Below are 27167 nucleotides of genomic sequence, written 5' to 3'. Positions count from 1 at the left end.
GCCTGTTTACACCTGACCGCCCGGCCCTCGAGGGTCAGGTGCTTTCCGGGGCGGGCTGGGAGGGTGTGCGTGTAGTGGGGTAGCGAAGATCCCCCTCTCCCATGAGCCCCCGCGGCGGGGCCCGGCCCGCGGGGCGTGGTGGCGAGCACCGAGCGCCTGGAGGGCGGCCCGCTGGCCACGCCCACCCCCGGCCCCGCCCCTGCGCCCGGGCCCGGCGGGCGCCGGCCCCGCCCCCACTCCCAGCATGCCGTGCGGCGGCGCGGCGGGCGGAGCCGGGAGGCGGGGAAGCTGTGGCTGTGTGAGCGTGAGGGGCCGTCGCCACCGCCTCCTCCTCGCTGTCCTCCGCCCTCTGGGCCCCGGCGTCGTGGGCCGCGTACGGCCCTGGAAGAGACGTCGCCTCCCCTTCCTCCGCCTCCCCCTCTCCGCGCCGCTCCCGCCTCCTCGCCCTGCGCTGCGGGCCCAGGCGGAACCCGGAACGGCCGTCCGCCTCCCCCGCCCTCCGCCGCCTCCTTCTCGGCTCCCTTCTCAGCCCCGGGCCGGAGCGGAGTGTCGGCGGCGGCCGGTTCGGGCGGCGACTCGCGCTTCTTCGGGCGGCGGCGCTTGGCCATGTCGTGTCGGGGAAGGTAATGAGCCGCAGAGCCCCGGGGTCTCGGCTGAGCAGCGGCGGCGGCGGCACCAAGTACCCGCGGAGCTGGAATGACTGGCAACCCAGGTGGGTGAGCCGGCGCCCAGCCCGCCGCCCCGACCCCTGGGCGCCGCCTCGGGCGGGCCGAGGCCTAAGGCCGCTGGGCTGGGAGGCGCGGCCTAGGCCCTCCACCGCCCGGGAACCGGGCGCGGCTTCCTGGGTCTCCTCCCGCCCGGGCCGGGGGAGGGAGGCCGCCGGCAGGCGAGGCCTAAATGCCTCCCCTCGCCCCGCGGGGCTGGAGCCCAGACCCGGGGCGCCCCGCGGTGGCACCGGCCTAGGAGTCGGGTCGCGGAGGGTGAAGAAAGGGACCTGGTGGTGGGGACACTTTCTAGTTCTCACCTTCCCCGCAAGCTGGGGTTAGAGTTGAGGGGGTCTTGAGAGTCCAGGACCCTCTGTTGCCCTTCAACCCACTTGGTCACTTGCCTTCTCAGCATCCCTCCTCTTCCCCCATGTGAGAGACCTCTCTAACTGTGAGCCTTCTGTGACCCGCACGTGTTAGTACTTAAAAATCCCACCCAACTCTAAGGTTTTCTTCTGGCTTTAGGCAGGGGCACGAGATGAGACTGACAGCGTTAATGGGGCCGACCCACTCTGGTCCTGGGAAATGAAGTTTCCTCCCAGGAGCAAGGGGCAGTTATCCTGGGAGAGCGAGTCATACCTGGACACTTCAGGGGGCCTCTCACTTAGAGGAGTAGAGGATTTCCTTTTCGAATGGAGGATTTGCTCTCAGACCGCTTTACGGCCTAGTTAGAATTGAATGTAATAGGAACATCAACTTTAAAAAAAAAATTTTTTTTTGATGTCTTTCTGATTAATCATGGGGCAGTTGTGCCTAAGTTAGGACTGATTTATTCTTACCTCTTACTGAATAAGCGCTTGTAATATTCAGAGACTATTTAGAATTTAGCCCGGTGCCTAGAATCCCCTATGTATATAGTATTTTAGGGTCAGTTGATTCATGGAGCTTTTGTACCCTGGAGCACACTTGCATTATGATTGTCCAGGAATATTTAAGATGCACACGTTGCTGGGATGACTTTTGCTTCCTGTTGGTTAAATGTTAATTCCAGCTGTGTTTGGGAAGAAATCACTTGGTAAGATGTTAGTGTGTAACATTTTAAGACTTGATGGAAAAATCAAAATAACCTTTTGGCTAATGGGGGGTATGCATCTTATTCTGTTTAATATGCCTCCCCCAAGGCCTGTGTTTGTTGAGAACTGACTATCCACACACATACTAGTTGACTTTAAAACTTAATGCCTGAATCCAGAATTGAGATGTTACGTAGTTCTTAAAAAATTGTGTGAAAGCATAACTTTACTTGTCTTTTACCACTTAGGGTTTGTGAGTGCTTTAAATAAAATCAGTTGACTAGCTTAAATATTCTTGTCTGTAATTGACATTCTTAGTTGTACTTTGATTGAAATGTGTGAAATTTGCTTTTTTTTTTGTGTTTTTTTTGAATTTTTTGCGTCTACTTGAATTTAACATTTTGAGAACTCTTCTTTGAAAATGGATTTTTTTTCATTTTTCAGTATGGGGTCAGCATATATAAAATAATTTAGTATCCCTTTAGAGGACTAAATAAAGTACCCTTCTCAAAGAGTCCTAGAAATTTTAGAAAAGACTAAATAATAGCTTGCAAGTCTAAATAAATGGAGTAGCAGAGTTGCAGCTACCTATTGGGGTCACCTTTCTTCATTTGACAAGGTATGAAGCAGAATGGCTTATAGTTATGGAATATGAGCATGGATTATTTTATTAATATCCATGTTTTCTCTTTTCATGTGCTTTATTTCTTGGCTGTGTATGAGGTCTGTGGGCTGTGTGTGGGGGAAAACGTAAGTTTTCTTTGAAGCTGTGCTCTGTAACAAAGTTTCGGATCTTATTCCTAGGTGGACAGATACGGCGAGATAACATTTATTACTGTAACAGTTGGTTAGGTTGTTGGAAATAGTTTTTTATAGAAGAGGAAACAGAAGTATGGACAATATCCCTTCGTTTTATTTGTGTGGTCACTCTAGTTGTTTTGTTAAATAGCCAGTACAAAAAAAATCTCAGATGTTTGCCAGGTCATAAATTTTCGTAAGTTAAATTTGAGGTTGTTATTCCGTCCCCTCTTCACTTCAGAAAGGTGACAGACTCCAGTAACTGACAGAGTGGAACTTGATCTTCCCCCTTGTTTAAATGGGGGTTTATATATATTTTCTAGACGTCTCAGGCAGATTCGTGTGGTTCATCTGAATCATTTTTTTTTTTTTTTTTAAGATTCTTTGCCTTTATGTACCATTCCTCATTTGCTATTTTTGGTTCTTTTTAACTAGATTTAGGGTTTTGAAAAAATGGGATTTGAAAAAGCAATTCTTCTTGGTTGCTTTTAATGTTAGTTTGTCAGTTAGTCTGGAAACCGACTGTTAAGTCAATCATGGCCACACACGATACTTCACATATAGTGACAGGAAATGTCACTGAATAGACTAGTTAGTGTCTTATGGAACAGAGCAAGCCCACCTCTGCTCGAAGCATACCTTTAGCAGAAAGCATTTCTCTATCACTGGCCTTTAGACTTCCATTCCATTCACTGCACCCATCAGTTAAAATTTAAGCATGATTAGGCAAATGAGTGATATTTTTATCATTGCCATTCGCCAAAGCTTGTCTTTTTCCTGACTTTATTTTAGGAAGTAATCTAGTTGTACCAATTAAGATAGAGGTCAGAATGATTTGTTTTAAAATTAAATGTGTATTTAGTTATTGTACATTTTAATATTCCGAAAAGACACGATTTGACATGGAAGTCAAATGTAGATTTGCAGCCAAGAGGAAGCATTCAGGGCAACAGAAAACAGATATTTTACTTCTACACTTGGGAGTCTTAGGACTTTATTCGTTTGACAGGTATATACTGGGCGCCTTTATGATGACTGAATGTGATCTTTCTACAGTTCTAAAAGGATGAAATTGTGTATTGAAAATAGCTTCCATTTTTGGTAAAGTGTACACAGATTAAAGTGTTCAAAATTACAATTACCTTCATTCTCTATTGTCACAGACCAAAAGACAGGGAATGGGCTGTGAAGATAGGAAAGCCAGAAACTAGTATGTCTGACTTTGAGAAGCTGCATTTTTGGAGTCAGAGTTGTCTATTCAGCCTTTTAGGAGTCTGAACGGTCTGATGTCCATAGATACATAATACAGTAAAATACGTAAAGGACAAAATTAAGTGGAGTTACATATTTAATTAAATAGAATTTAATGATTACCAATTCTATACCACAGATTTCCAAGTTAACTATTCAGACGATTATGTATGAGCGTTTAATTCGGGGAGACAGTTTATTTTTTTCCATTATAAAATAAAATGTATTTCTTATGAAACATTTGGCAATTGTATTTTTAAATTGAGCCTTTTTTCTTCCTTTTGGTTCCTTTACAAATTGGGAGTATACCTGAAGGGTATTTTAATAACAGGAGATTATGAAATATTTTCATTCGGTGAAAATATTCCGATTCAGGAAATATTGATGCTTTAGGGATTTTTATGATAGAGGAGGTTATAGTTTATTATGACAGATAAATGATTTTGTGAAAGGTAAAGCATTATATGGATATTAATTGTGATATAATTCTCAGTATAATTATTTTTATATGTGAGTAACAGAACCTGGAGAGTCAGAGGAGAAAAAGCTACAGTTGAGTAGGGGACAGTGGGGCCATGAAATTGATTGTGCTATTCTGACAGTAAATCGTGGGGTCTTTAAAAAAAAAAAACAACAGCAACAGAAGAAAGCAGGGAGATGACAAAATGTCCTTGGTAAAATATTTCTAGTTTGGTTAGAAGAATGGGGTACTTGTGAGGAGTGATAGAAATAAGAGAGAAAGCTAAAGAGCTGTAGCGTAGGCCTTAAATCAGAATTTTAAGTGTATTTGGAATGACTTTAGGGAACCATTGACGTTTTACCAGCAGGAAAGTGACATAATTTAGGAAGCTTAAAACTGTGTGTGTGTGTGTAACCACAGTAGGACGCAGTTGGAACAGTCAAGAGACTGCTAAAGACCTGAATGTTCTGTTAATAATTCATGATTTTAATTCAGACAGAAGTATTTTCAGCCCAACACGTGGGTATTCTCATAAGCAAAAGCCGGTCACTTGTTAATCTGGTTTTGATTTCTGAAGATGATCACTAAAGTGATACTTTTTATGTGCTTACAGTTCAGATTAGGACACTTAGCATTATACGGAATGGTCGTGCACATAAAATGGGGTGTGGTCCGTGGTGTTTTGGGGAACACTGAGATCTCGCAACTTTTTAATTTAAGGGTTCCTGCCTTCACTGGCTTTCTTGCCTTTCTTTCCCTATTCTAATCACCTAAAATAACCCCCGGGGGCTCCTTTCAATGGACTCACTTTACGAATTCATACAAGCTGTCATTTATTTAGTTTTTCTTCACATTGTTATTACTTTGGTTACTTTTCTTTGGCTATATTAAAGTTTTTCTCAGAACCCATTTTATTTTGGAGACTACAAAATAAAACACAGCCCCTCTGGTATAGAGGCCCAGCAGTGAAGATTACACACGTTTTGTGGTTTAATTCCTACATGAACTACTTCAGCTTATTGCCTTTTAATTTTTTAATTTAGATGTGATCCGTTAAATCTTACAGTTTTTTGCTGTAGAGACATTTGTGTTTTTAAAATAGTTCTGTTCCATCTTGTGTTAGTTGAGTGTGCTTTCATTAGTCGAATTCTTTTTTGAACTCCGTTGCGTTACGTTTTGGAGAGAAAACGTACGTATGTATAGATCTTAAGTTCAGTGAATTTTGACAAATGTGTACACCTGTGTAACCACGACTCCAAACAAGATGCAGGTACACAGTGACTTTTCAGTTGGATTACACTCCCGCCACCCTCCCCCAAAAAGAAGCACTGGTGGCGTCTACAGGTAGAATCTGCCTTAAAATTTTTTTGGTAGAAAGGAAATCTTTGAATATTATCTTATGGCTTATTACCAACTTAATGGTTTCTAAGGTTTGAAAACCTCATCATCTCCAGCATATTTCTGTGACTCTTGCTCTGAAGACCCCTGTGGAAACAGCTTCATTCGGTGGCCCCACCCGCAGCCTCCACTCGCACGTGTGTCGGGGGCACGGGCGCGCCTCTGCTTGGCCGAGTTTATTCCTGTGAGCTGCGGGTCCTTGGGCCTTTCCCCACTGTCGCTGTGCCTCCTGGTGCGTGGCTCTCGTTCCTGCCGTCAGCACTCCAACCCTTGTGCTTTCCTTAGGACTTCTGCCCTCCTCGATCCCTCTCATTCCTGAATCTTACAGCAGGTCTGCAGTGAAAGCTAACGGTGCTTATCACTTCAGTGAGTGGGCTCTTGTTCTCCAACGAGTTTAAGTCCCGAAGGGCTGAACCAGAGGCTCCCCTGCTTCTGGGTCTCACTTGCCCAGAAACACCCCTCAAGCTCGCTTCTGCCTTAGGGCCTTGCCGAGCCCGTTCTGCTGTGTGTCTGCTGCTTAGCTTGCTTTCCTCCGAGTACTTGACCTGCGGTGCTCTCATCCTGTCTCAGCTAAATGTCACCCCCTCAGTGGGAAGCAGCCGCATTTTCTCACACTTCACTGGTTTTCTTCATGGCGCTTACCACTACCTGAAATTTTCCAGTGTGTCTTCCCCAGTAAACATAACCTTCATGTGTGCATGGATCTTGTAGAATCATTTTACCTCTGTATCCCTTCCTTACTGTAGTGCATCAAATAATACACTGTTTTGTGTGTATTTTGGGTAATTCTGTTTTCTTACTCAAGTAAATACACGAAAATAGAATTCTGCAAGTTTGTTTCTGTATTTAGAGTTCACTTCAGAGTTTACAACACTATTACTGTGGGAGGCATTTTGAGGGGAACTGTGCCTTGTGCAGCAGCCTGGTTAGCCTGAGACAGCAACTTAAATAACCTGGTCGAACAGGTTCAAAGGGACGATGTTCTAGTGGACCGAAGTGGCCAGATCTTTCACAGAGGGAAGAATATGGCCATTTAAGATGCATAGGTTTTATCCATCTTAAAAAAAATACCTTACTCTCAAATTTAGAGTTCTTTTACACATCATCTTATTCTGTATCTATTATATCTATTCGTACCTCCTTTAAACAATCTAATCACTAAAAAGTTAAGCACTGGGTTGAGCTTTCTGGCATTCCATCAGAATGGCCTGAGGAAACCAACTTCTTTGCCAGTTGTATGCCTGCTGATTGGGGCATGACTGAAACCCAGATTTTCCAGAATCAACAGATTTCTAAATGTTACTTCTTTTATATTAATCTTCATGTCCTTCAAAAAAAAGGAATTGTATTCCCGTTAGAAATTATTCCTTTGGAGGTAAATGTTGCTATTCATATTATTCATAGCATGTCTAGGACCTCCTGTTCATTATTTTAAAAACTCACAGGCTTTTTGCATTTATTATTTAAAAACCTTTTCTCAGAGAGGGTTTCAGTATCAAAATTATAGGTTGTTTTTTGCTATTTCTTTGTTTCTAAAGAGAGGCACCCCTTTTTACCTTTACCCTTTTTTATAATAACCTCATCAGCAATCTTTTAGGTCCACAAGAAAATTACTATTGACTGCAGTGGCCTGAGGTAATTGTATACTCATGTATATGTCTATTGGTTTTTTAAAAAAATTGTTAAACTAAATATTTACTACATCCAATAATATATTAATACCTTTTCTATTGATTAGGGAAAAGGTTCCATTAATAAATTACATCTTGGACTTTATAGTGACATGTATTAGTTTTTCCTCTATATATGACGACATTGACAACATTTTATTTTTTACTGATTCTTTGAATTTAAAACTTCCCTTTATTTAAATGTATTAATTGAAAACTTTATTCTTTCCTCTTTAGCATTTGAATCTTCTGATTTTAACAGATGCAAGTTTTGTGTAGTTGAAATTTTAACTTTCATCTTGGACTATTTACTTCTTTGAAGCAATCCTCGACTCTTGCTATTCAGCCTCTGGAGGGCCTCCTTGGTTTATATTCCTGATAATATGAACCCTGGAATTTCTTGTCTGTAGTGTTAACACTTTTTTTATGTCCAGACTCTTGTTTTGATTCTAACACTGGAAATTCAGATTCATTGTCCTAATAATGTATTCTGTGTTGGTGTGGAAGCTAAAAAAAATAATACTTTTTCTCCCACCTTCTAAGTTCTTCTAGCTAGGCTAATAATCAAATTCACAGAGACAGATTAATAGGAGAAAATCAAATTTTAATACTTGTACAAGGGGAATTTACATAAGCATGAAAATTTCAAGGACAGTGAGGCAAAATTGGCTGTATATGTCATTTTGGATAAAGGAGTAAAGGGGAGGTGTCGTCGGGGGGATTTTTAAAGGAAGTAGGCAATTTCCAGGTAGTTGAGGAAGAACTGGAACTTACAGGGCAGGTAAATTCTTGTGCAGTGGGACATGGGGTGACCTACCTACCAGGCCCCTGCTTGGTGCTTTCCTCTCTACCATACTTAATTCAAATTAAGCCAAGGTGAACAAGATTTCTTTCCTGGAGCAGGTCTTTTTCTCATTTCATCTCTTGGACGGGAAAGGGGGAGGGTCAAGCATTCTGCCTCTTTTGTTTTTTAATAACCAGCTTAAAATCAATATTTCAAAAGGCAAAACTTTGTCTTCTTTATTGGCTTCCTGAGATTTGCCAGAATTTAGACAAAAAATCTTATTAATTTGAGGAAATATGTCAAACTTTTTGTCCTCTGTATAGACTGGGACTGTTTTCTGATTAGATGATTTAAAAGGTCCAGAGATGAGCACCAATATCACATAGTAGTCACAGTTGACTTAATATCTATTTAATTGAAAAGAAAATCCATCCTGGGTTTTCCTTTCTAACAAGATCAATTGTTTTTCTCGCCTGTCCTTACATTCTTTGCGTAAACGTGAAAATGAAAATGTAGCAGGTATCCTAGCAGCAGGACTATAATACTTGAGATTTAGTGTTTATTTGTTAGGTTTAAAGGAATCTTATCTGAAGACAATTTGTATTTTTGAAGGACTTGAGTTAGAATTCTAATTGTTAAAAGTGATTAATTCTGTCATTTGAAATATCGATAACATTTTAATATATGGTATCTTGTTCCTTTTGGGAAAATATTGAAATTAAAAATGAACTTAGACTTAGTAAAAGTTGTGTGTGTGGAATAATCAGTTGGCTTTAAAGCAAGGTTTTGTAAAAGAAGCCTTTTATCTAAAGTAGCCTAGCTCGTATAGTTACTGTAATGCTAATAATCTGTTTTTATCGTACTCTTATCGATGATATAAAAATTATACCAGTAGTGCTGTTTTCTGGCTCTCTTAGTCCATTTAAAAATCTGCTTGCTGTCTTAGTAGAATTGCATTGGAAAAGTTAGAAATAGAACCAGGGCGTTTTTGATTCCTCTCTAAGATGTATTTATTTTTAAGAATGTGTGCGTTTTTCACAAATATTTATCTTAGGAGAGGCTGGTGTCCTGAAATTAGCAGTAGACTGTGAATGCGAAGACAAAGGTCTTCTGTACTGGCACTACCAGCCGCCTCTCTGAGGAGGTAATTCTTGCCTTCCTGAAACATAGGGGTTAGAGGGTCAAAGATAAAGTGGGGGAAATGACTTTTAAAACTACTGACGTGCTCCACAGATGCTATTTATATTGCTATGTCTGCGTCAGATTTGGCATTTTAAGGAACCTCTCTCATGTCTTCCTCAGAAAGTTTTAGAATTTACTACACATATGTACACACACTCTAGATCTCATTTTTCTCTTCTCTGTGTGCATAGCACTAAAAATTTCATAAAGAGTATTTATGGCGAGGCCTTTAGAGGACATATGAATGGAAGCTCATAATTATTAAATTTCTGTTTAGTATGCATATGACATTTTAGTATTCATATGCATACTTAAAAAATATATATCTTGGTGGAGATGCTTTTAATTGCCTCCCAGTATGGCAATGGTTTTCTTCCTACATTTTCTGCTGTGCTTCCGTTAGACTGTAAGCGTGTTTCAAGTGGTCTGATGAGGCATTTGACGCTGCATCATTTTTTATTTTTCTTTCATATCTTTTTCTTCACACTTCAAGAACTTAATACCAGTCAAAAGGTTGATCTAGCAAAAATAACCTAATCTTTGTGACTACATGTATTGGAGGGCCGATGCAAATGGAATTAAATAGAGAAAGGGTAGGTTAAAAGGTAGCTTGTACCTTGCTTAACTTTTATTATATAGTTGGAATTTAAGAACTAATTCTTATAAGAACACCAGTTGAATTCTGCATTGCTTCCTTCCCAGCCCTAGTCGAATATATATATATATATTTGTTTGTTTTAAAGGGAGTAGGGGAGATGAATCCATGGAATCATGGAAAGGATTTACTCTGCCAGTGTAATAGTTTGAAGAACTTAAAAAAACAAACATACAAACAAAAAACAAACAAACCATGTATTCTGTAAACAAAGATAGGACTTAATGAAATTTACAGTATTAAGCTATCATGAAATTTTGATACTATTTTAAATTATGGCACTGTAAATTTTCTCAAAATGAGTAAATGATGTTTCCTAAGGAACTTTATATCTAGAAACATTGATTTTTCACTTTCATTGAGAAAGGGAATTATTAAAGGTTCTTATTTTAAACCACTTAAATCAATCTAATTAAAGTGTGTTTTGTATAAAGTGTAAGAAAAGAAAAAGATAGGGTTTGTATAGACCTTGTGGGTTTAAAATGGCATGATGATTTTGAACTATTTCATAGCTTTCTTAAACTTAAGGCTGAATACTTTAGATGCCTCTGTGGAATCTCTGGCTGCAGATGAGCACAGTGGGAGCGTTGATTTTTGGTTCTTGTTTGCTGCATAGTAGTATGTTTCGATAACTACAAAAACTGTCCTTCATTTCATAGATTTTCTTACAGTTAGAATAGTGTGAAAAATACCTTCCTTTCCCAACTATTTTATTTAGGAGACCATATCTTTTGAGATTTATCTGAGACCTTTTTATTTCTTTATGGTTAAATAGTAGGAAATTACTATTTCAAGATCACTCCTAAAAGAGATCCCAGAGCTTAAGTAGGAGAGTTTAACATACACATTTTATCTCTGATTGCAGAAAGTATGTTTCTTTACCAGTTTGGTGTTTCCTACCTCAGGATACAAGGAGATAGGTCCTAGAGGAGTTATTGGGGATGTTGAAAGGAATCATTCCATTTAAAAATCCACTGTCTGTCTTCGTATAAATATGTTAGTCAAGTTAGAAATAGAACCAGAGTGTTTTAGATTTCTTTCTAAGGTATATTTATTTTTTAAGGTTGGGGCGGGGGTTGTGTGTATAATTTTTTATTTTTTTTAGGCCAAGCAACCCTTGGTTGACCTCACAGATTGCAAGGACCTTGTCAGTTTACAATCTCTTATTTTTTATTTTTTTACGCCTACAGCACCTGGTCTTCCTAGGTGGTCTCCCATCCAAGGACTGACTAGGCCTGACCCTGCTTAGCTTCTGAGATCAGATGGGATCTGGCTTGTTCAGGGTGGCATGGCCGTAGACAATGTGTGTATAATTTGAGAATTCCCTAAAGATATTTCTAGTAATGTCGTCTTTGTTGAGAATCACGAGTGTGGAATACAAAATTCAGTTAAGTGTCTTTTTCCATATTTGCCGTCATTTAACATGTGTTACGTATTAAAGGATGCATGGTGAAATATTGCTCTTTTGATGCCCCAAAACCTTTACTGTGTCCAAAATTTGTAGGGTGTACCATACCATTGTAGCAGTATGGTGCCTGCAGTGCCTAACTTGGTATTAATTTTCTTTAAAAGTACAAAATTGCATAATATATCAAAATTGCATAATTGTTTTTTCTTCATGTGTCGCGTGTGATTTTTGGCAACCCAGTTTTCTTGACCAGTCTCACCTATAAAAAAAAAGTGGTAATGATGTTATCCATTACATAACATATTTATTTTTAAAGAACATAGTGCTTTTTAAGATTATTTAAGATTATCTTTAAAGGGAAGATTGTTAGAGAAGCTCGCAAGCCTCAGTTCCTCCGGGATGTCAGCCGGAGGAACTTTATCAGAATAGCTCTATAGTCAATATTTGCCTGTTTTCAAGACTTTTTAAAGGTGGTTGTGCACATTTCTTACATTAACAAAACAGTCCGCCTTTTCCTGGATGGTAGAGTCCCAGTCTGGTTTCAGAACTCTGTCTTTTAGGGTTCCGGGAGTGTTTAGCTCTTAGTGATTTCTGATCTCTGTCCTGACATGCTGTGTGTGGTTTTTCACTGAAGTGCCCAGGGTGGGGCATGTTTCTTTGTAGACTTTCAGTCTTTTTGTTCTTCCTCTGCTAGGCAGGTCATGGAGTAAGAGATTTCCTTTCAATCTTGGCCATTTCCCAGGCAGAATGGGATGTTTCTAAAGTACTTCCAGGACTTGGTGACAAAAGGGGAAGATAAGTGATGCAAATGGGAATTGAAGCAGGGTTTCTAAGGCTGTAAACGAGCTTGGGTTAAAAATAAAAGCCAGGAGAAAGTGAGTCAGGTTAACGTGGTGCCTTAGATTCGGGAGCCTTTAGGTGAATGATTATTTAGCATAAACACAATTATAAACACAATTATACTGAACACTGCATTTACATTTGTATTGGAGATTAAAAGCATACAAGATTTTATAACTGCTAATATTCTTAATACCTAGTAAGATTTTAATTTATGCCAGATGAGGTACAGTATCTCAGAATACTTAAATACTTGAAATGATTAGCAGTTGATTTCATGTCTCTGTCTCAGCCAGCAATTTTTCTGATTTTTCAAGCCTTAGTGTGTTGACTCTAAATTTTTTGCGTTGTCTCAGTGGTTAATAAGAATTCAGCTGCAATTTCGAAAACTATCGAAATGGGTAGGCAATAAAATAGAACTTAAAATGCATTTATTTTTTAAAAACATTAAGCGCTAAAAGACTATTAGATATTTCTGAGACATTGATAAAGAGTAAAATTTCTATTTTGCTAGAAATTTAGACCTTTTATTATTATTATAGTTAACAGTTGCGTTTTCCTGGCATATAAGTGCACTGTTTTGTGTCTTTCTGTACTTTGGCTACCTTAATCCTTTCGGACCTGTAAGTTCCAGCCCTTCTGGTGCCTGATTAATTAATTCAGACACTAACAGTCTTTGGTTTCATTGGAAAGCACGGTGACTTTAAGCCACTGCTACATTTTTGCTTTTCCATTTAGAATGGCCAGATATGGTAGGCCATACAAGACGTGAAATACTGAATTGTTAAGAGATAAATCAACGGTCTATTATCTTTTATACCTTTACTGTAAAGAAATGTATTTTCTTTAAAGGCAGGTTCATTGAGATATAATTTACATGCTGTATAGTTCTTAGAGTTTTGGCAAATGTATATAGTATTGTAACTATGACCACCACAATCAAGCTACAGACTAGTTCCATCATCCCAAATAATTTCCTTGTTCCACTTTGTAGTCAGCTTCTACTCCCAGCCCTTGGCAACCACTGGCCTTTTTTCCCCCCCTATAATTTTGTCTTTTCAAAAATAAAAAGTTTTTTTTAAATTGTGGCTAAATGAACATAAAATTTACTATTTTACAACTTAATGTTATTAAGTACATTCACGATGTTGTGCAGCCATCACCACTGTATAGTTCCAGAACTTTTCATCACTTCAGATGGGAACCTTGTGCCCATTAAGCAGTCACTCTGCATTCTCCTCCCCTCCCAGCCTGCCCATTTGAACCACAAGCCTCCTTTCTCTGTGGATTTGCCTGTCGTGGATGTTTCATACACATGGAATCATGCGACGTGAAGCCTTTTGTGTCTGGCCTTGCATTTGGCATAACCTTTTCAGGGTTCATCCTTATTGTAGCAGGGATCAGTACTCCATTTCTTTTTATGGTTGTATTGTATTTCATTATATAGATGCACCACATTTTGTTCATCCATCTATCCTTTGATGGACATTTGGGTTTCTGCCTTTTGGCTATTATGAACAATGTTGTGGCATTTGCTTACAAATTTTTGTGTGAACACCAATTTTTAGTTCTTTTGGGCATATACATAGCAGTGGATTTGCCGGGTCATGTGATAGTTCTGCTGTTTTCTTAAATTCCCACGCATAATGTGTGAGAGTTCCACAGCCTCACAATACTAGTTATTTTCTGTTTTTAAAGAAAATTGTGGCTCTCCTCATGGGTGTGGTTTCTCATGCATTTGACTGGCATTTCCCTGTCACTAATGATGTCGAGCAACTTCCCATGCGCTTATTGGCCATATCTTTGGTGAGGTATTTCTAGCCCAGGCTTTTGCCCATTTTTAGATTGGATTGTTTGTCTTTGTTGAATTACAGAAGTTCTTTATATATTTTGGACACTAACCTCTTACAAGATATATGATTCATACATATTTTCTCTGATTTTGTGGGTTGTCTTTTCACTCTTGATAGTGTCCTTTGATGCTCAAAAATAAGGGTTTTAAAATGCATATTAAGTAGATAAATTCTGAATTTAAATGTGTTGGTGAAGCCAGCCATTTCTATTTCTGGCTTTTCTTTTGTGTTTAGAAAAATTACTCTTAAGATCATATGCATAGATCAAATTTTAGTTATGGAAATCTTAATTTAGATAAAAGTTTTACTTAAAGAAGGATAATAGTCATCTTCTAATCTGTTGCCCTCCCCAGTGCACGCAGCAACCACTGTTCTCTTCCCTGTGAAAGATGTATGGGATAAATGAGTACACCCTGCCTTCAGTACTAGCATCTCAAACAAGTGAGCAGGTAAAGCTAGTATATAACTAGTTAAGTATGAACTAGTGTTGTACACACTTTTTGAGTGCTGTAAGAGTTTGAAGGAGGAGTTGAATGATGAGCTTTTTTTCCTAAAAATCACAGCTTTTTGTACTCCTAATTAGAATTTATACTGCCCTACAGTTCTTTTTTTTCTAGATTGTAAATTCTTAGAGCGTCGGAACCGTTTTAGTTAATCTTTTGGAGTTGTTAAATCTTAATTGAAAGTACTCTTGTAGTAAATGATCAAGAGGATGTTGTTGATTTTAGTAAACATTTTGGAGAGGAAGTGTGGGTTGCAGGTTGAATCTTGAAGTAAAGTTAGAATTGGGTTAGGTTAGGGGACCACATCAAGAGAAAGGCCACACTTACGAGGATGGCAATCATTTATTTAGTCAACAAGTAATTTATATGCCATCTAGACAACGGGGATACAGTGATAAGCAAAACTGTCAGGCCCCTCCTAGGTATTTACAGTCTTCTGGCAGAACACAGTTAAATAAGCTTTTCAAATGGCGCATGAGCTAAAGGAACTATTAGATTCTCTGGTAGCACACGTATATAACAGGGACTCCTAGCCAGTTCCAGGGGAATCAGAAACTTTACATAGGAAAGCTGAAGCTTGAAGGATAAAGAGAAATTAGCTAGGGCTGGCAAGGGACAAGGACAAGGCTGTTCCAGGCACATTGGGGCTGAGCAAGGTGATTCAAGGTGGAAGATCAAGATGATGAGGCATGGAGCATAAAAGAGATGGTTGGTAGAGACTTAGCTGAACGGGGAAGTGAGGTACATAGGGTATATAGGATGATAAGGGCAGTGGGAGGACATCAGATTTGTTCTTTATAAGAATTATTTTTGTTGCAGTATGGAGAAGAGATGGAATAGAGATGAGAATTGGAGGCGGGAAACATATGTCTGACTGATCAAATAGTGCCATATATTAGAATAGAGCTGATGGTGGTACCATTTATTAAAATGGGGATTCTGGGAGGAAAAGGACCAGCTGTTGTGTTTGAGGCATTAGAACACTGAGATCATTTTTTAAACAGTGGGGTATATAGGGTTGGACCTCAGAGTAGACATCTGTGATGGAGCCCTACATTTGAGAGCCAGTGGCCAACAGGTGGTAAATACTGCCATCAGCATGCATTGAGGGAGAGAGAGTACAAAGGGAGATGAACAGAGGGCCTAAGACTTTGAGAAACTCCAAGATTGAGTTATTTGATATAAGAGGCTGAGCAAGCCTTCAAAGGCTCCTGAGAAAATAGAATCAGAGAGGTGGGGAGAAATGCAGAGTATAATATCCCATGAGCCAAAGGAAGGGAAGAATCAGTTACTTTAAACTCTCTGGATCTTACCACAGAGGGTGACTGTAAGACTTTTTAAAAGTGGTTTTCATTCGGCCCACCTCATTCTTTTGCAAGGCACCTTTGTGCGGGCCACAACCTGCTCAACCCTCCTTGGCAGCCCTGTGAAAGCTGCCGAGAGGGTGCGTAAGATGAAGCCTGAACTGTATCCTGGATTTAGCAACCCGGAGGTCATAGTTGGTTTTGCCAAAAGTGATGGGGCAGAAGGCGGCTCAGTGTGGATCGAGGAGCTAGTAGAGGTGAAGAAATGGAGCAAAGAGGAGAGACAGACAGCTCTGAGTTCGACTGGAAAGAGCAAAGACAGATTGTTTGGTGGAGGGATTTGTGGGATTGATGCTTTTCTGTTTGTGTTTATGGGCTTTTAAAAAATGCTTTTGCATTTTTAAAGGGAGACATTAGAAAATTTTACATGTTTAAGGAGAGAATTCGCTTTGATGGGAAAGGTAAGATGCCACTGGAGAAAGTATTTGAAAAGGTAAGAGATGGAAGGAAGTAGGTGGAATTCTAATCAAGGCCTAGAATTGGGTGCAGATGTGTTACGGTACTTTTTTGTGCGTGTATGAATAGAGAGCATGTGTGAGTTTGGGGGGTGAGGAGAATGTGTGTGTGCGTGTGTGTGTGTGTGTGTGTGTGTGTGTGTGTGTAGGGGGTTTAGGAGACTAGTTTGGAATCTGAAGAGATTGGGGAAGGTCTGGATAACACATGTAGAGAAAGGGAAATGAACAGGCCCTGAGAATGTGGAGCTTACCGATGATGGATGATGGATTATTGATAATTGGGTTTATCCAGGGTTGGGTTTTGCCAGATTGGTGTGAGGAAAATATTAAGGGAGGTTAATGGGATTGGCAGGAGTGTTATTGGAAATGATAGGCCATGAAATAAATCTAAGCCAGTTAAAGAAGTGAAGAAGGAAAAAAGTACTTGGACTGGGAAAAAGAGTCACTGGCATTAAAATCACTCAGAAGACTTGGAGCAGTATTGAGGAAGTGTGAGGAGGCAGTTGTCAAAAGCAAGTCATCAGCGGGTATTGAGCCAGGAGAACTGAAAAGGGTCTCTGGGATGTTAGAGACAAGTAAGTCGGAAGTTCCTGGTTGGCAGGAGCATTTCAGTGGAGTGCTCATGGTGGAACCAGATTGCAGTGAGTTGAAAAGTGAGTGAAGGCAGGGAGGGTAAATTTTCCTCAAGAGGTTTGGCTGTGAAGAGTCTAGACAGTTAGAAGGAGAAAGGGAGTTAAGATTTGAAATTTTTTTTTAAAAGAGACTTGAGAGTGCTCATGTTGATGATATGATGAGCAGTAGGAAAGTGGGAGATCCAAAGCGCACCCGGAGACAGGAGGATGTGCAGATCCAGAGGGTTAGATTATGGTAGGTGCAAGGTTCACACGTGCCGTCACATGAGGGTGATGGGGAGGAAAAGGCTCTGCAGATGTAGGTGAATTTGTAGGTGTATTGGAAAGCAGGTGGCAGGTAATGGTGGAATGTTGAAGAACTCTAAAGTTAGAACCGAATTTGAGTTCTTACTCTGCCTTTTGTCATCTGTGCAACTTTAGGTCAGTTATGCAGTCCGAGTTACCTCATGTGTAAGATGGTAACTGATAGGATTATGTTAAAGATTAAGTGGATAATAAATGTATGTGAACGGCTTGGGTAAGTTTCCTCCTAGACTTGATAGGAGCTCAAAATTATAAGCTCTTATCAAGAGTGCTGGAGGATGGCTTGCATTTCCCATGAGGCAGGAGTCTGCTAGTGCCGAGGGAAGGAGTAAGGTGCAAAAGGTTTGAAAGCTGTTTTGGAAAGGCGAGCCGCCTGGCTAGGGAAGCATGAGCAGCACTGAAGACCCGGTTGTCGGCAGAACTGCATGGGGAGGGTGTGTCACCAAGCTTTTCACTGAAGACAATTGTGCACATGACGCAGAGGTTAAAATCTGACGTGGCACCCTCCTGGAGTGACTTGCTTTGTCTCTTCTGGTTAATTGGATTAGAAGTCTATCAGTAGAGGATGTTTGAGATTTCTTGGAAGGGATTTAAATGACAGCAGGTCCTCTAATAATGTCGTTTTGTTGTAATGTTGATGAGATGCTCTAGGCCCTGAACTCTTTGTTTCATATCAATTAGGTAAAATTGATTTTGTTATATGTTATTTCGCTTAAAGTTGCAGAAATCCGTCGACAACATTGAAGAGTCACTGTACTGAAAATCAGTTCTTATTATGTTTGCTAAAGATGTTATTAAAAATTTTATAATCTTTTAAATTTTGAGATAGAGTATGTTCAGTGATTTTAAATATAGGTGCGGAGTTAGAGGGAGCGTGACCCATAGGACCACCTTTACTTCTGACACCAGTTACAAATTTGGAGAACCCCAGGACTATTCTTAAGTTGGATAATTCACCAGAAAGACTTGCCGAACTCATTGAAAGCCGTTACACTCATGGTTACAGCTTATTCCAGTCAAAGGATATTGATTAAAATCAGCCAAGGGTAAAGGCGCGTGGGGTGGAGTCCAGGGAAGTTCTAAATGTGGAGCTCCTGTCCTCTTCCGTGGGTCGTGAACAGTGTTGTTTCCTGGTGTGGACGTGTGACAGTACGCATGGGGCGTTTCTACCCATGGATGCTCACCAGCCTTGATGTCCAGAGTTTTTATTGGGGCTCCATGATTGACTGCCCACATGGCCGAACTTAGTCTCCAGCCCTTCTGGAGATCGAGGTGACCTCTGTGACTCAAATCCTCTGCCATAAATCACGTTGTTATACTTCCTGGGGTTGCCCAAAGCCCCTGGTGAAAAAGAACACTCTTACTAGGCTTGACGTTCCAAGAGTTTAGAGATTACCTTCCAGAAGCCACGGGTAAAGGCCAGACCTCTCTTTGGGCAAGGTAAAATCTCTACAATTTTACAATAAGTATATTTTCATATTTTGCATCTACAGTGGCTGTTTAGTTGAGAGTTTGAAGTAATGGTTAAAAATTGGTAAAAGACAACCCATAAATAGATAATTAAGGTTTGCTATTTTACGTAATACTTAAGTAGCTAAGGAAGTTTCATAAAAAATTACATGAACTGTTAATGTTTTAATACTGCAAAACGGATGTAAACTCATTTTTAATTTTGGCATGATGGTTCGATACTGTTTTGTTAAATTTGCACTTAACTATTTACTCCTGTGAGAAGAGTTTTCATATAAATAAAGTCCCTGAGCCTCCCAAATGAATTGTTTTACCCTGGACTCATGTTTTAGAGCGGTATTTCTAATGTGAAAGTTACATACACACAAGGCCCAAGATTATGCATAGTGTCACCTTTTCTCTCATCCCTCATGAAAGCATGTCTGAATCCAGGTGAGTAAGAGACATCATAGCAATGACCTCGCTATTTCTGAAAAAGAAAAGTCGTTTTCAGGTGGTATCGTTAGTATGAAAAACCCACAGCATATCATATCATATCCTACACCTGCTCTGTGACAGGGACACTACCTTTGAGCACTACTGCTTTAGAGAATAAATACATTCCCACCTCACTGGCTTTAGTGCAAATCTCATTTTCTGGTTGATATCCATTACAAATTTGATCTCGCCATGAGAGCAAAATTCCTTAATAAGCCTAGTTAAAAAGAACTTGAAGCAACATGACGCTTACTCCCGTGGCACCACTAGGCGTGGTGTTTGCATCAAGTCATTTCGGGGTGCTTTGTGGAATTCCCTGACTTCATACTTCCAGAGTGGCTCTTTTTCTTTTTCTTTTTTTGTTGTTCTTTATAATGCTTACAAGAACTGGACCACAAGACCACATTTAGCCAGGAGATAGAACACATGGTGGATTGTTGATGTGAGGTCTGAGGATTTGGGTCACTCAAAAATGGACGACCTCTCAGATTTATTACATTTCTTGTGTACTGAGAATAGGTAACTAAAAGGAGCGGTGACTATTTGCATGTGATTTGTATGTTATAGTGAACATTTAAATTCTTTTATGTACTAAAAAGATTTGGGTTGCCACCTTAAGCCTCTCTATCCTCTAAGGCACAGAGTGGCTTTCCATTTCAATTTTTGCTTCAGCATACAAAACCTAGAGGGCCTTAGTTCGACTAAAAGCACCTAACCCATGAATGGTATTTGCTTCATGTTTGAACAACAAATGTTTTAACCCACTGCCTTCACTAATATTGTAACTACTGTCTTACAGATTGACTTGATGCAAAACATCACAAAGGCTCCATATTATACAGTATGCGATTTTTGAGGTATGAGCTTTAGAAACTTACCTCTCATGTGGCATGTACATCAGGCTTTAACTTCAGTTTAATCACTTTGGGGAAATTTATGCATTTCTCTTTTTTCCTCTCTCTCTCCGTAATATTTTTAGAGTATTAAAGGGGCTGTGGAGGTATTTTTGGATCCTTGCTAGGAATCTTAGTCTTAACAGATACATTTTCTTTTATCACTAAATTGAGACTCTTATTCTGGCAGATGATAGCTTTTTCAGCCCTTATAACTGCCTTAACATTTATGCCTGTCTCTTTGAGTTCAGACCTGCCTTTGCTATTTTGTGCCTTTGATTGCCTTATTTCAAGTGTTCATTTATGCTCCTTAACGGTTTTCTGTTTATTGGACTGGGACGATCTTGTTGGTGCTAACAACCTGATATTGACTTTTTTTTTCCCCGAGACCTTAAGCAGTTTAGATCTTATGAAATAGAGATTTCATATAAATGCTGAACCATTTTGTGCTTTTGGGTTCAGAACATGTATAACTTGAATTCTAATTAGAAATGTTTTAATCAGTTTGTATTATTAAAAAAAAAAAACAACAAAAACCTTTGCAATTAGAGTTTTTAGACAGTTCTGGGACAGTGGTTCTGTCCTAGTGAATTTTTTGGTTATATTTCTGAAAACCCACATTCTGAAGAAAAAAATCGTGGTAGGCACAGCTCATGGGATTTTAAAACCTGTATTTCTAACGAATTGGGCAGTTGCTCCTGTTTTTTTCCGTTTAGTTTGAAATCAGATACTTCCAAGTTGGAGATCGATTTGTTGGTAGCAGTAGGTTGCAGAACTTAAAATCAGCTGCCATATATTGAGCATAAAAGCTTATTTTATGATTGTCTTCATAGGCTCATGACCTGCTTATACATTATTTGTTAGACTGGAAACCTTGAGTTTATTTAGTATCATGGTCATAATCTTTCAGTGTACCCTGTAAGCTGAGGATTTCTTAAGAATTCATTATCTTATTTAAGCCTCACAACAACTTTACATGTTAGATAGGTATTATTCCCATTTTATGCAAGACACAACCGAGGCTTGGAGATGAAGTACATTGTGCAGAGTCACACATACCTTTTCAGTGGTGGAGCTGGGATATGAGCCCAGATCTTTTTTTAAGCCTGTGTTCTCTGCTGTCTGTGTTCATTGCTTTGCCACCAGAAAATGATACAGACAGCAAGGCAAGTATATGTGATAATGAAGACAAGACATTCAGACATTTAAATATTGCTGGACCTCAGTTATCTTGGCGTTTCAGAGTTTATTTATTCATTTCCTAACAGCTTATTCTTCCAGGCTGTGTTAGATGCTATGCATACAGACAAGTTGAAACCCTGTCAGAAAAGCCCATATGCTCTTTTGTGTTTCAGTTCTTCTTCAGAAATTAATGGTATGTTATGGATTATTATAGGTGAACATTTAAAGTGCTATTTTTAGATCTATACATTTGTCTTTACATTTGTTTTAAAAAGTTTTCATGCTCTATTTAGTGTTAAGGGTATTTAAATGCATATAGACTTAGTATACTTAGAAAATATCCTCATATATTTTTTTCTTGAAATTCCCTAGATTTTATTTTTCCATATGTTGGAAGTACTGGGCTTCGTCTGTCAACGAGTGAACTTGGAATGGTTGGAGAAGATACTCCATGATGGAGCCTTAGCTGTTTTAGTGTGCTAGGGTTACAGAATTTTATCCAGTTTCAAATTGTGAGCCTTTAGGAATAATTTAGACTTGTGCCACTTAGGTATTCAAGTTCAGTTGGACCTATTGTCTGGATTCTGTGTTAACAGTGGTAGATACAGATCAGGGTGTTTGACTAATTGAGCCTATGCAGAGTTTCATGTTTAGCATTTTTGTGGGTGAGGGCAACAAAAGGATGATAAACTCTAAATGAAATATATTTCCAAACACTGCAGTCATTTTTGTACATGGGGAAGGGACACGGAGTGTGAGGATTAGTTTAGATTAGTTTCTGCTATCATAAAAGTGATACCCCCGCCCCAAAGGTTGTTTCTCTCAGAAGAAATAACAGTAGGAGAAGAACGTTGTTTTTTTTTTTTTTTTTTTTTTTTAATGCTGCCGTATTGTATATAGTGTTGTCTTATTTCTTGGTGCTTTATGATGGATGGTTGGAAGATTAAGGCTCGTGAGAGATTATGAAGCTCAGCTCCCTATTTCGCTGATGAGGACGTTGAGGCAGAGAGCTGATCTTAGATAAGGACACTTCCTTTACCCCTTTACCTGGGACCGCACCTCTTGCTTATTAATATCCAAGTATCAGGGATTATTCTGGACAATGCTTGGATTTTAAATAGATTAGGACTGCAACCTTCAAATTCTGCTTTATTGGATTCCTAATATCTTTTCCTCACTTTTTAGAATTTTAGTAGATATTCTTTATAGTTAAGGAGTCTTCATGAAGTTTTCAGTATTGCAGTTCATTAAAGTAACCTTACTTTGCAGCAAATATGTTCTTTCCTTATATCCCACTGAGCTTGTTTTCAGATACCATTCTATAATTTATTTTCCCACCCAATAACCAAAGTACGAATTCAGGTGAGAGAGAATGCCACATTGCCATGAGGCAGTACTTTAAAAATAAGTTGGTAACATGTTGTCCCTGCCTGATGTTGCCAGTGTTTTTTATTTTTATGACGGGGAAGACTAATTTTTCTACTGATTAACCCTCTCCCGGGAGGAGAGTTTAGGAAGAAGTACTCTTTTTATCAACTCATGTGAAGAGAATCCTGGACCAGGGTGGCCAACTGTCCCAGCTTGCCGAGGACTGAGGGAGTTCCTAGGATATGGGACTCTCAGGCTAAAACCAGTCTAGTCTCGAGCACAGAGGGCTAAGTTGGGCACCCTAATCCTGGTCTTTACAAGAGTAATAGAAGGGCCATCATCCAGTGACAGTTCCTTCCCAGCTGAGACTTACTAGACACTGGAGCACTTATTTATAATGATATAAAAATTTAAAAAGGAGAGAAAAGAGAGGCTTGTATAAAGGAAAGATTTGTGATTTGGGCTCTGAAAATGTTCATTTAAAGTTCTCATGTTATACTCTTCTCTCTTTACAGAACTGATAGTGCATCAGCCGACCCAGATAATTTAAAATATTCTTCATCCAGAGATAGGGGTGGGTCTTCCTCTTATGGACTGCAACCTTCAAATTCAGCTGTGGTGTCTCGGCAAAGGCACGATGATACCAGAGTCCACGCTGACATACAGAATGACGAAAAGGGTATATATATATGTTTCCTTTATTGGTAGAGACTTGGTGTTTGTTTGTTTTTTAACTGTCCCTCCCTTCCCTTTCTCTCCCTTCCCCACCTCTTTCTTCTAATATGTTTAAAATATAAATGTATATAAAATGTCAGAGAAACCAGCAGTTTATAATAGACAATACACCATGGTGCACATGAAAGACACCCTGCACTTAGAGCTGTGTGGTTGAAACACACACACACACACACACACACGGTAATTCATATTTCTGTGTTACTCATTTAATATGTATTTATTTATTATGTATTAAATACAGTGCCATTTAATATGCTATTTAGTAATTCATTTAATATATTTGTTAAATAAAATTCTGTTTTTGAAACTTTATAGTAAGTTTACCCCCTTAATTTTTTAAAATTTAAATGTCCTTTTCGTACAAATAATACGTAAATCAGTTTCCTTGCCAAAAAATATATACCGTGTTATCACTGAGACTGAAATCTCAGTTACCATCTCTAGACTACAAAAAAGTTTTTCAGTTGCAAATCTAACTTAAATTTAGTTTCGTTTCTCTTCTTCCATTAAAGATGTTAAGATGAAATCAAAATGATTTCAAAGCAGAAAGCAGAGGGAAAGGGTAGGAGAAGCAAAGACTGGTTGAGCTGTGGATTGGGTAATAAGATCTTGAACTGCCATTGAGTGAAAGAGCCTTATTAAAATAATGTAATGGAAATGTTGCTGTTTTTAGGTGGCTACAGTGTCAATGGAGGATCTGGGGAAAATACTTATGGTCGGAAGTCGATGGGGCAAGAGCTGAGGGTTAACAATGTGACCAGCCCTGAGTTCACCAGTGTTCAGCATGGCAGTCGTGCGTTAGCCATCAAAGACATGAGGAAATCACAGGGTAAGGCTGGGCAGACTGGGTGCCAAACACACACGCCCTGCAGAGACCTGGGTCTTCTCTTCTCCTGGAGCCTCGTTGCTAACACCTTGAGCACGTGTGAGCTGGTTGGTTTACTCAGAGTTGAAAACGATCTGCAGGTGATGCTTTTTTGCATTCCTTTTCCTGTGAACTGTTTCGTAAGAGTAAACTCCTATGAGAGAGGTTTTAATACTTTTTAGAAGAGAATTCTCTTCTGAAATAAGATTAGAAGACTGGATAAGGCTTAAAGGGTTTTCCTGATTATTATTGATACCGAATGTACTGTGTACAGTGGGCTCTTGCTGTATACAGCAAGTCCTTGAACTCTCGGGCCTGTGGGGGGTGTGGGTGTTGGTGGAGTGGTTCCTTTCTGAGGTTATGTACACGGTGCCACCTTCTGCTATATAACACAAGCCTCACTGTGTAGGTAAAGTGCCCTGAAAATTCAGAGGATTACAGGTAATGACCTTTTTTAACCCCCTGAAGAGAAATTTTATTGGTAAAGCCAAGTGTAAAATCAAGACTTATGACCTGTACACTTTGGTGGATATAATCACTCTTTGGACATTCAGTTTATGGCTGTTTTGTCTTTTGGAGTGTGTGTGCATGTATGTGTTTTGTGTGTCTTGGTGAACATTTTTGCATAATAGCTTTTTTGGCATGTAGCTTTAAAAACATGATTTGTTTTGAACAGTTTTTCAGAATCGGAATGCTGAGTTGAAGGGTATACTGTTTCTTAACAGTGTTTGAACTCCTAGACTTACTATGATAGAGGCTAGAAAGTGACTAAAGCTAATTTAGTCCAATTCCTCTTCCTCACAGGCTCAGGATTATGCATTTTGCCAGTGGCAGAATAGATTCCTGTCTGGTATCCTAATGACATATTCATTATCCATCCTTACCAAAATACTCTGTGGGCTAGGGATTTTAAACTCCTGTTCCTTCTCTCATATGCCGTCATTTCTTTTAATAAGTTTCCTTTCATGCCTCACAGATAAATGAAACTATCAGACCCTTTGATGTGGTTTGTTTTTAACTTACCTTGGTTAATTATGATAAATAACAGTCAAAAATATAAAATAAAATTTAGTACTTAAATGCATCTTTATTTTATTTAGTGTCAAGCATTATTTGAGCATTTCTGCTTGTGCTTGTCATTAAAAAAATGAAAGGAAGGAGGGTTCTGATTTGCCCCTTTCTGAGTGGCAGCACGCCTTGTACATGGCATATGATAATGAGACATGAGTTCAGTTCACCAAAACTTCGTTCTAGGGAAATGATGGGATATGAACAAGAGACTTCCCTCCAATGGGGTATCTAGGTGGAAATAAAAGCATGTAGCCTGTTTCTACCTGATTGTGACTTTATCCTTAATCTATTGAAAGAAGTCTTTCACCTGTACACATGCTCTTTACTTGAATATTGAAAGCAGTTTGGAACAGATCTGAAGAAAATGATTTCTAATCCTTTTTTCCCTCTCAACTGGTCCTCTGGAATGAGGTGTTTCCTTAGGTTTATCTTTTCTGTAATGTGCCCAGCAGTCTCCTGGGGCTTGGTTGATAATGATGAACAAAAGTGAGATGATGAACAAAAGTGAGATGGGACTTGAATTCATCGAGCTTTTATTTTTATTGTTCAGTGGACTGTCATTTTTGATATACTTTAAAATATTTGGGCTATAAGGTGTCTGTGCTTATTTATACCCAATGGGTAACAAAATGTTTCTGTTCACAGAGCGATCGATGTCTTATTCTGATGAGTCTCGACTGTCGAATCTTCTTCGGAGGATCACCCGGGAAGATGACAGAGACCGGAGACTGGCCACTGTAAAGCAGTTGAAGGAATTTATTCAGCAACCAGAAAATAAACTGGTGAGCACAGTATGTTTGGAAATGTTGATGATTTTTGTGTTTCCATAATAAGCTAGATAATGCTCTCCGGAGTGCTTTAAGAAGGGAAAAGGTTTGCTTCGGAGGAAAAATAACAGCGATTCCTCATTCCAGGTTAATTTGGCCTGTACTGTGATGATCTAGAATTTAATACCCCTGATGTGTAATTTATCTCCCATTGTCGGATCCACATTTGTGCCTTCTGCAGTAAAGTGTTTTTAACACATTTATTGTCTTGTCCTCAGAATTGTTTTTTCTGGGTTCCAGTACAGAATGTCTGTTTTTCATAATGTGAAATTGGGGTAGGGGTACAGATTTTGTTCATGGGGAAGTTTGGTCTGGTGTCTAGAGCTAAATAAATGGGAAAACCCTTTAAAGAACAAAGCGCAGGAGCAATTACAAATTTCTTTCCACCCCAAGTGATTTTCCTAATGTTAAGTTGATACAGAACTTGATATGGAGCAGGAGGAAGTTAGTGAGAATGGTGGGGTGAGTCAAATAACATTGGTTCAGAGCTTCTCCCCCACTCCCAGATTTTACCATGAAAAAATTTCTATAGAGAGCTTATTGAAAGAATTTTACAGTGAACACCATATGCTCGTCATCTTGATATGGTAAAATTAACATTTTACTGTATTGCTTTATCACATACGCATATTGCTTTATCTCTTACTCCATTAATCCTTCTTGTTTTTATGCATTTTAGAGTAAAATAAGCCTTTTGAGGTTATTTTTTTATTGATGATCATAGCTCTATGTTTTGTATGGATGAATTTCTTTCCTTATGTGAAAGGTTATGAAATAAATTTATCCATTTAAAGCACTGATATATGCTAATTGGGGACTGAGAATAATAAGGAAAGTAAGGTGTTGTCCAATTATAATTCAGAGGGGAACACAAGAAGAAAAAGTGCACAATGTTATTCTTAAAAGTATAGGAATTTGAAGTTTTTACGAATGTGTTTTTTTA

The 27167-nt window shown here is 39.2% G+C and overlaps 1 protein-coding gene and 1 pseudogene across 3 annotated transcripts in view; one reads left to right on the top strand and one right to left on the bottom strand.

Annotated features, from left to right (window-relative positions):
- Positions 1 to 251: 251 nt before the first annotated feature.
- The window catches only part of LOC105303741 (serine/threonine-protein kinase SMG1), a 73955-nt gene continuing 47039 nt past the window's right edge, over positions 252 to 27167 (top strand). For 2 of the 3 annotated variants that reach the window (XM_023521753.1, XM_023521755.1), the window contains exons 1-4: positions 252 to 712; positions 23239 to 23402; positions 24135 to 24290; positions 26043 to 26179. In XM_023521753.1, the coding sequence (XP_023377521.1) occupies positions 627 to 712; positions 23239 to 23402; positions 24135 to 24290; positions 26043 to 26179 (543 nt within the window). In that variant the 5' untranslated portion in view covers positions 252 to 626. Of the gene's footprint in view, positions 713 to 20123; positions 20138 to 23238; positions 23403 to 24134; positions 24291 to 26042; positions 26180 to 27167 lie in introns of those variants that run through there. The other variant, XM_023521754.1, reaches the window with a different exon arrangement.
- LOC111730459 lies at positions 11157 to 11275 on the bottom strand (annotated as a pseudogene).

Source organism: Pteropus vampyrus, unplaced genomic scaffold (assembly GCF_000151845.1).
Source record: "Pteropus vampyrus isolate Shadow unplaced genomic scaffold, Pvam_2.0 Scaffold314, whole genome shotgun sequence".
NCBI classification, from domain to species: Eukaryota; Metazoa; Chordata; class Mammalia; order Chiroptera; family Pteropodidae; genus Pteropus; species Pteropus vampyrus.
The sequence above is the reverse complement of the archived record's forward strand: the minus strand, read 5'-3'. Positions and strand labels throughout refer to the sequence as shown.